The sequence below is a fragment of the Mya arenaria genome, chromosome 12 (genome assembly GCF_026914265.1).
Source record: "Mya arenaria isolate MELC-2E11 chromosome 12, ASM2691426v1".
Lineage (NCBI taxonomy): Eukaryota > Metazoa > Mollusca > Bivalvia > Myida > Myidae > Mya > Mya arenaria.
Window position 1 is genome coordinate 60,528,217 of NC_069133.1, and position 10,550 is coordinate 60,538,766.

The 10,550-nt window shown below is 36.5% G+C and overlaps 1 protein-coding gene across 1 annotated transcript; it reads left to right on the plus strand.

Moving 5' to 3' along the window:
* The first annotated feature begins 4,033 nt into the window (after positions 1-4,033).
* LOC128212307 (uncharacterized) lies at positions 4,034-8,291 on the plus strand. The gene is made up of 5 exons (XM_052917696.1): positions 4,034-4,225; positions 5,917-6,068; positions 6,543-6,643; positions 6,952-7,197; positions 8,116-8,291. Exons 1-5 carry the CDS (start codon positions 4,100-4,102, stop codon positions 8,130-8,132), a joined length of 642 nt encoding a protein of 213 aa, XP_052773656.1. The 5' UTR covers positions 4,034-4,099; the 3' UTR covers positions 8,133-8,291.
* Positions 8,292-10,550: the final 2,259 nt, after the last annotated feature.

The following is a 10,550-nucleotide window of genomic DNA, read 5'->3' on the forward strand; positions in this document are numbered from 1 at the left end:
ACCTCTAGAGAGTAAACATTTTTTTTAATACTTGGGCTCTGTGACCTAGTTTTTGACCCCAGAATACCCATATTCGAACTTCACCTAAAAATAATCAAAACAACCTACATGTATCTGACAAATTTCCAAGATATTTGGGCTGAAAATGGTACCTCTAGTGTGTTTACAAGGTTTTTGACCCAAGATGACCCATATTCCAAACTTGACTTAAAAAAATATCAAAACAACCTTTCTGAAAAATTTCCAGGATATTTGGGCTGAAAATGTTACCTCTAGAGTGTTAACAAGGTTTTTCCATATCTGGGCTCTGTGACCTAGTTTTTGACCCCAGATGACCCTATTCGAGTTTGAGCTAGAAATCAACGAAAAAACATTTCTGAGAAATTTCCAGGACATTTGGGCTGAAAATGTTACCTCTAGAGTGAATTTATCGACTATAAATCTGCTAAAAGCAAGTTCCGCTATGTCCACAGAAATGCAATTTTAATATACTTAGATACGTTGGACAGGCAACTTGATGAAGACGCTGAAAGGGACTCTGTTACCTTTTGGAAACACGTCAATGCCAAAAAGAAAACATCAAGACAAGGGAACGGTGCCGGCATAAAATTTGATGGTGTAGTTCACAGAAGCCGCGAGGGTCAAACAAACCAGTGGGGACTTTACTTTAAAAAACTTTATTCACAATCGAATTCCCCGTATTTTGATAATGAATGGGAGCGTTTAGTGACAACAAGTATTGCAGAAACTTTGAAGTCGATAAAACCAGACCCGCAGGCATTTGTATCAAGTGATGTTGTGCGCAAAATAATCGGGACTCTACCGAACGGAAAAGCGGGAAATGATGACGGCATTGTATATGAACATTTAAAGAACACAAAAGAAATTATATCTCCTGTATTATCAAGTATGTTCTCAAGTATGCTGAGGTGTGGATATATACCAATAAAAATGAAGAAAGGGGTCATTATTACATTACACAAAGGCGGGAAAAAGCGAAAAGATGAGCCTAGCAATTATCGCGCTATTACCTTGTCCTCATCTATTCTTAAACTGTATGAAGCTGTTGTGTTAGAAAGATGCGAAAATAAACTGTTAGAAAACCTCAGTAAACAGCAAGGTGGATTTCAAAAGGGACTTGCATGTATTATGATATCGTTCGTCTTGCGCGAAAGCCTACATTTTGCCAAAGAAAAATCGTCACTCGTTTACTTGTGCTTTTTAGATGGCCGTCAAGCCTTTGACCATGTGTGGCACCTTGGGCTATTATTTAAACTTAAACAGTGTGACATTGATGATACTTCGTTAATTGCCATGAAGGAACTACTTTTTCACTCTCGTAGCTGTGTTAACAATCAAGGTCTTATGTCAGATGACTTCCCCGTGTTACAAGGCTGCCCACAGGGCCGGAAGTGCTCGCCGATTATGTACCTAGTTTTTATCGATGGGCTTATAAGGCAAATAGAACATAGTGGCTTGGGACTGTGTTTTTATGGTCAAAACATGAGTTCACCAACTGTAGCAGATGACATGGTACTACTATCATTCTCGAAATCAGCCATGGACCAAATGTTAGTCATCTGTTGCCAGTATTCCAGGAAATGGAGATATTTTTATAACTCGGACAAATGCAAAGTCCTGGTGTTCAACGAAAAAGTCAGTCATCCACTTGACCGCTGTTTTGAACTTGGACCTGACAAGATCAACGAATGTGACAATTATACCCACCTTGGAGTTATAACGGGCAAAAATCTTTCATCGAAACAAGCAATGCGCGAAGCGTGTACTAAATTGCGTGGATCGTATTTGAATGTCCTAAACTCTGGGTTACATCCAAAAAAATTGAACCCTCTGACACTGAGAACAATATATATTTCAGCAGTTCTCCCAAAGGCCCTATACGGGTGTGAGACATGGAACACCTACTCATCGAGTGAAATATTACACCTGGAGCGTGCGCATAGATTTTGTTTAAAGCACATCCAACAAATGCCAAAATATGTCAATGTAAATTTTGCTCTTCTTACACTGGATGCGTTACCGATAGAAACATACATCGATCATAAAAAGCTGCTCATGTTCGGCCAATTATGTCGTTTGCAGGATAACTACCTAGCGAAAGTTATTATCATCCATCGTCTTGTTCGCTTTTCAAACGGCGAACAACAGCGCCTTGGTTTTATACAAGATAGTGTGAGAATTTTAAACAAGTACGGGCTGCATAATGTTTTAGAACAATTTCTTATTTGCGGGACATTTCCTTCAAAGTTGACCTGGAAACATATACTGAAGAGAAACGTGCTAATATATGTGAAAACATCATTGTTAAACACTCTGGTGCCTGATAATGAATGGCTATATCCAAATATCATTGCGGATGGCCACTGTTCAAAACTCTGGACTGTTGCGAGGAACGAAAATAAAAGAACGATAATATGCACCACGCTTCTTAAAGCTGCTGGACAGTTAATTTCAAAACACTTTGTAATGCGCTGCAGCCGATGCGGTTTGCTTACAGAGAATGCTACAGAACACGTACTATGCTTTTGCCCTGCTAATGAGGCTAAAAGAAAGCTAGTTTGGGATGCGTTATGTGATTTAAGTCAAACCCTGTTCTTACAAATATTAAACATCAATAGCAACGAACAGTGTCAGTTCATTTTGAAAATTTCTACTGACAACAACGGTAGAAGTCTTCGCCATTTGAACCTGGCAACTTCATTGTGCAGATTACTAAGTTAATGCTGTGCCAATATCATACTTATTAGCCTGAGCTTAAATGTCTTAATTTTCGATTTTCGTTAAGACAACCTTGCCACTGGCTGTAATATAGAAATGCGGCTTATTACGATATTGCAGTATGTTATATGTTAGTTTGAATTTGAATTAGTACCGCTAACAAATTCTTTACAGACTATATATATGTATATGTATATACAAGCTATTAATGTCATTGTATGTTGACAGTACTATTATCACTTTTGTATTATGTCATTTGTATATGTTTATTTGTACATTGCAATAATATTGCAATAATCCATAATATTATACACACTGTTGTAATTAACCTTCTGTATATGTATATATGTTTTGCTCTCCAACCTGGAGGAATAAAAGATATCTATCTATCTATCTAACAAGGTGTTTCCATATTTGGGCTCTGTGACCTAGTTTTTGGCCCCAGATGATCCATATTCGAACTTGGGCTAGAAATCATCGAAACAACCTTTATTACGAATTTCCAGGCTATTTGGACTGAAATGATACCTCTAGACTGTTTACAAGGTATTTCCAAGTTTGGGCTTTGTGACCTAGTTTTTGACCCCAGATGACCCATATTTGAACTTGAGCTAGAAATCAACGAAACAACCTTTCTGTCAAATTTCCAGAACATTTGGACTGAAAATGTAGCCTCTAGAGTGTTAACAAGATTTTTCGATTTTTGGGTCAAGTGACCTAGTTTTTCATCTCAGATGACCCATATTCGAACACGTCCGAGTAATTACTTGGACAAACATCCTGACAAAAATGGGACCACTAGAGCGTTAACAAAATAAGTGTGGACGGACGAGGGTCATTCATCGATCCTAATAGCTCGACCTCAGCCTACGGCTAAGGTGAGAATATAGAATCGAATAGAATAGAATCGGGATAGTAACGCCTACAGCCTTTCAACACTAGTGGTAGAGACAGCCTACCGGTTCTTCATAGTTGATGCTTGTCATTTGACTGTTTTAGGTGCTGTGAATGTACCGGTCTCTTTTAATGTATTGCCGGTGGTCCTCGAAATACGTTGTGGGTGCCAGATGTGTGCTAATCGCTTTGAAACTATTCCAATAAATAAGCGATTTGTTTTTGTATCATACACTAGCCATATACACTTGTCGAAAATAAACTTTTCAACTGTATATCTATCAGTTACGCGTTCATTTAATTGTCTGATATGCATTTCATTTATCTTGTGTACGATTAATTATTTTGCTAGTGGCGATAACATATGTTACTTGTCAGTGTTATTAATGTGAGTTTGATTAATGAACAATGCAAATACAGTTTTCTCCATCAACAGTAAACACGATAAAACGCTTAAGAATTTAAAATGTCTTGTTTAAAAACGTGCATCCTTTTCGCCTTTGTTATTAATTTAAAGGCTGCTATGTCGGAAACAGAGGTACCGATGGCCATTATTCCGGCAGGAATGAATGTTGCAGATTTTACCAATTATGTGAGTATTCTTACTTGACATTTGGTTGTTTTCTCTTTGTTATTCGCGTCATCGTTATTTACTTCCAAATACTTAGTGCTCTGGAAGTTTACTGTATGTACTTGTGATCTGCTGTATTTCTAACACAATTTGGGACAACACTCGGGGTGTATTTGTTTATTTTTAAATATATAAAGATCATCAAACACTTGACGTTTAAAAGTTTGCACCGATGTCGTTAAATACGCTGTGTTCTATAACACAGGTATGAACAATAAATTCATTGTTGTATCACACCGCTGGATCAGGAAGGCTTGCCATAGTTCGTTAAATGGGTGATTACGTTCGGAAAACACGACTAAGTCTATTTACCAGAGTGCGGTACTATAAGTCTGTCAAATTCCACATTGATAAATGTGATGGCAAATATAAATATAACTAATTCAATACCAATTTCAATACTCAGAAAGGCTGGACCGTACCCAATGTCTTGATAATATACGTGTTTTTAATCGAAGAATGTGGGTTTTGAACTCTCTAGGAAATTTCTCTCCTGTCCGATCTGTGTCCACACGAAACTTATCCATGTCTCGATAAAGGGCAAACATGCTACCACCTTGATTGAGGACAAAACATGCTGCAATTGCTTGTAATTTATTAATGTTTTGTCTTATATTATGTTTGACAGCAGTGAAGTTTTGGCACCGGTTATAATATGTTCTTTTATGTTTAAACAGCAGGGAGGTTTTGGCATGAGTTATACTTCTTTCTTTTATGTTTAGACAGCAAGGAGGTTGTGGCACGAGATTTACTACGTTTTATTATATTTCGACAGCCGAGAAGGTTTGGCACGGGTTTTAGTACGTTCTATTATGTTTAGAAATCAGGGAGGTTTTGGCACCGGTTATACTTCTTTCTATTATGTTTAGAAATCAGTGAGGTTTTGGCACCGGTTATACTTCTTTCTATTATGTTTAGAAATCAGGGAGGTTTTGGCACCGGTTATACTTCTTTCTATTATGTTTAGAAATCAGGGAGGTTTTGGCACCGGTTATACTTCTTTCTATTATGTTTAGAAATTAGGGAGGTTTTGGCACCGGTTATACTTCTTTCTATTATGTTTAGACAGCAGGAATGTTTTGGCACCGGTTATACTTCTTTCTATTATGTTTAGACAGCAGGAAGGTTTTAGCGGGAGGTATTTTTCTTTCTATTATGTTTAGAAATCAGGGAGGTTTTGACACCGGTTATACTTCTTTCTATTATGTTTAGACAGCAGGGAGGTTTTGGCGCCGATTATACTATAATCTATTATGTTTAGACAGCAGGGAGATTTTGGCACCGGTTATACTATGTTCTATTATGTTTAGACAGCAGGGATGTTTTGACACCAGAAATACTTATTTTTATTATGTTAAGACAGCCGGGAAGTTTTGGCACGAGTTATTCTTCTTTCTAGTATTTTAGACAGCAGGGAGGTTTTGGCACCGGTTATACTATGTTTTATTATGTTTTAAAAGCAGGGAGGTTTTGGCACCGGTTATACTTCGTTCTATTATGTTAAGATAGCAGGAAGGTTTTGGCACGCGTTATATTTCGTTCTATTATGTTTAGACAGCCGGGAAGCTTTGGCACGAGTTATGCATCATTCTTTTTTGTTTAGACAGCAAAAAGGTTGTGGCACGAGATTTACTACGTTTAATTATGTTTAGACAGCCGGGAAGTTTTGGCACGAGTTATACTACGTTTTACCCTTTATCAACGGTAAACCAAGGTATATTCCGGACATAAACTATTTCCTGCGGTTCAGCGCAACGGACGATCCAAATGTCTACAAGATTGATACAAAGGGCGACATTCCAAGGTGTGAAACAATTTACTTATTTACACTTCGACGGTCGTTTGGTTTTCGAATGAAAGCGTCAATTGTCATTCTTGGCTTAAATTGGTCTCATGAGCCTAGAAGTGCAAAACTTTAAACCTTGGGCATAACTTAACTAACACTCGAAATATGCCTAAAAAAATATGGATGTTTACAAAGACAGGCATATATGTGTGTAGTAAGGCCCGCCATCTTACTGGCTAGATTAATTGCCATAATAATAAAATTGTTTCAATCTTTGGCCAACTGAGTAAAACTGGACGTGCCATTGAACTTGTTGTTGTTTAATGCAGTTTGCTTTGCAAATATCACAATGCCATATATCGACGTCAATTGTATTTTCAAAAACTTACGAATATTTTGAAAATAACATTATAACGGTTAACTTAGTAACAGTCTCAAACTAACTCATTTTCAAACAGATAGGCTTCTTAATTATTATTTATTTTCTTTCAGTGTAGACCAAGGTCGCTTAATTTGTGTACAGAGACCAGAGTTTGCTGTTTTGTCAAATCCAATTATGAATGCTGAGTTTTCGCTACGCAAAACAGTGAATGGTAAATAGTTAGATATTAATATGGGCAATAAAGAAAACATTTAAAACCCTTCCAGGCCGGGCACACTGGTTACCAGTTTTAAATCGATCCACGTACATTAAAGGCCACACGAAGCTAGTCGTATATTCCATGTTAGTTGGATAGCCAAATTCGACAAAAGTTCTCTTTTTTGGACACGGAGACTGATATACTTTGTCAGATAGCTGTAGTTGGGTACTGATTGACGCCAGGCATACACCAAATATAATTAAGTTATTCATTTTACTTGAATGAAGCGGGCTTATTTTGAAGCCAAATTGTATTTACAGGACCTAATTCCCGCAGTCTCGTCGTATGGAGTTCAGATCCGGAACACTTTTTCTGGACAATGCGCTGTCGCGAGGAAGGTCACCCGAACAATTCCACGTGCAACATTGATCAAACGGACATGGCACTTTTTGTTTCGGGAACCCCGAATGACCTAAACTGGCCATTAGTTCTTGAGGACATTGCTAAAACCAACATCACGTTTGCAGACAGGGCTTATAAATGGTTTTATGCTTATTCGGAGACTTGTAAGTAGAATTTAATAGCCATGTTGGTTTACCCTTTTGTCATTTGGCTTTGCTCATTACGGTCATGCTAGTAAGTGTCCTTGTATTTTGTGTTCAGTTGTGTCTTTATATTTCACTTTATATTTCACATAACTCTCTTGCTTAATAACACATACACAGTATTTTATAGCTACAAGAAATACCAATGATATGTATAGTGTAAGACATATATGCTATTGTAATTCCTTAATAAACTTGAAATACGCGGGATTTCGAGCACCTGTCATGGTCAAACCAATTATAATACAAAGTTTCGTCCGAAGTGAGGAAACCTTCGTCGTAAATTGACTTATTGAGTAGAGTCACAAACCAACTTGTCTAAGATATAATGCCTACAAATAATGTCACTACGTTTCATTATAATTGGGTAATAAATTCTATTGTCTGAACAAGACATAAACCTATTTTTCGCGAAAAGAGAGAAAGCTCTTGATTTACTAGTGCGTTTTACCCCGCAATCGAAATTCACCGATTAATTGTTTCTAAAAAATCTTTCATCAAGTTTCATCATGATTGGATAGTAAATACTTAAAACATTTTCTGAATAATTAGATATAATCTTACCTTTTAACGTAACATGACCATAACTTTGGAGTAACTGATGCGATTTACCCTATAACCGAAACCGTCAAAGACAGTAGACAGTAAAGCATGCCTGCAAACACTGTCACCAGGTTTCAACATCATGATAGGATAATACATTTTTAAGATATTGTCTACTCATGGTTTTGCTGACGCCGACGACGCAACCTTCGCCAGAAGTAATACCGAATAAACTGGCCGGATACTTAATATACGTGGACCATCTATGTCACGTAAAGTATGAACATCTCTTCCAATAACTCAATTAATATAGTAATGCTCTCTTTTTTCTTACAGCTCGCTGCATCGATTAAAATGGGTCGGCTTCATGGGTAAGCGATAACATGTGAACCAGCAAATTGTAAACTACCGTATTATATTCATCGGCTTTCTACTATTGCAAACACGGAGACCAAATATTTGTGACTTGTGTGTTTTATTCAAAGTTAGTGTACAATAAAATATCAAGTTGTTATTGTTTTGATTACTATAGCTGCAGTTTTACTGTCGGATGCATGGCGGAAACCCAGTCACTTTTTGACATGGAGATTTTATTTTTTTAGTATTGAATTCGTTTCAATGTCGTTCCATGGAGAGCCACGTGATAAAAATGAACCACTTAACATCATTATTGTAAAATAAAAAAACACTATTAAATATGTTTAATAAAAACAAACTTTATGAACAAACAATTGTATAAACTGATTAAAGAAAAAAGAAATACCAAGATACAAAAAACGTATGTCTTATAGCGTTATTACAAACCTTTGGATATATATATATATATAAGATATAAGATATAAAAGACTAACAGAGTATTTGTGGCTAAATTTAGATAGATATATGCATATCACTATTATTTTTATGCTGAAGCAGTCGAAATTCTTGAATATTGATGCAAAAAAACTTAAGAAACAAGCTTGAAGTTCTATATAATATGGTTTTGGAAATCATTTGTTCTAACATTTCTCTCAATACAGTACAGTGTGTTTATTCCGACCATTGTATTCTTTCTGATTGTTGAGTATAAAATGTGGATTTTAAATGCTTATTTTTTATAATGAATACCATTTATTAGATTTGTTATAACCACTTTGAATTTATTTTCTCATATTATATGATCATACCCTTTATAAATTGGACGAGAATATAATTTCCCATATTCATCCAAAGCTTGTGTCACATTTAAACTATAACTAAAACATAAAACATTAAGATAATTATTGTTAGTATGACACCACCTGGGATTTTTAAGCCCAATGGGTGGCATAGATGTGTTCCCCCGTCCGTCCATCCGTTCGTTCCCACGATTTCCGAACAGTGTCTGAAGAACGCGTAGGCCAAGGTTTCTTAAACTGTGTAGGCAGGTTGGTAATAACAAGTAGATAAAGTCTTTTCATTTTCGAGGTCAGTTGGTTAATGTTGTGGTGACCTTAAGTTACCTTCAACTGAAAATCGGTTTGGTCAAGACTATGCTAATAACTCTGTCGATTTGAGGTCGATGGGTTAAAGATCAAGTTCGGGGTGACGTTAAGCTGAAAATTAATAAACATTCAATATCTTAAAAAAAACCGCTCTGGATCAGGAACCTCAAACGTATAAGTAGTGTTGGTCATTACTAGTAGATTAACCATACTAGTTTTTACGTCAGTGGATCAAAGGTCATGTTGTTTGATACCTTAAGCTAAAAAATCGGTTTCCAGTCAATTATGATGAAGAATGCTATGGCTTAGGGACCTCCAACTTTGTAGGCAGATTGGTCATGACAAGCAGATGAACCCTATTGCTTGAGAGGTTAGTTGGTCAAAAGTCAAAGTCGTTGTGACCGTTAGCTGAAATTCGCAGTTTCCTATCGAACTTGGTAGAGGTCCCTAAAACATGGCCAGTACCCTAAATTTTGACGTCAGTTTGTCAAAGGTCAAGGGCGAGGTGACCTAGAGATTGAAAATCGATTTTGTTAAATAACTGAACAAGTTTGTATCCAGGTATCTCAAACTTGGTATGCTTGTGAACTTCATCTGCTTGCTTTCAAGTCATGTTTAAAACCCCCAACAATTTTGGCGTCTTTGAGTTTTACATGAAAATGAGTTTGTATTGATATGGAATATGTGTACGTTGTCTGAATAGTGTTTCGTGTAAGTCTGTCCATATCTAAACACTTGGATATCATAGGGACAAACGTTAATATGTTTCACGAAAACTTTAGTGAGCTATGTTCTTGGTTCAAATGAGTGGAAATGTCGTTCATTTTCGGCAAGCAGAAGCTGTTTTCCCTTCTCTAAACAAGAAAAGCTTAGAAGAGGCTACTCTGTGTACCGAAATGCTCCGCATCCACGTACCTTTCGGTGGTAAAAGACAGAAAGCTTCAAAGTTTCCCTCTCAAATATGTCGTGATTATTTTGTTTTGCGCATATATCACTGGTCTATTTGTTCACATATTATTGCCGAAACGAATCCATTGCTCAAACTTTGTATAAACATTGTTTAAACCAAAATGTAATGTGAAAGTGTGCTCGTTCTTACATCGTTAATGCTGTCTCAAATTTGAAGAATAAATTAGATTGTATTTGATAGTTCGATGACTGCTTACTTTTAAACATAATCAGTCATTACAACGTTATATATTATGTTTACATCTTTTTACCGAGCGTAAGCACCATGTATAACAAACAGCAGTTTCGTGATGATTGATACCATATGCCATTATAACAAACGGTTAAGTTGGTTTATAC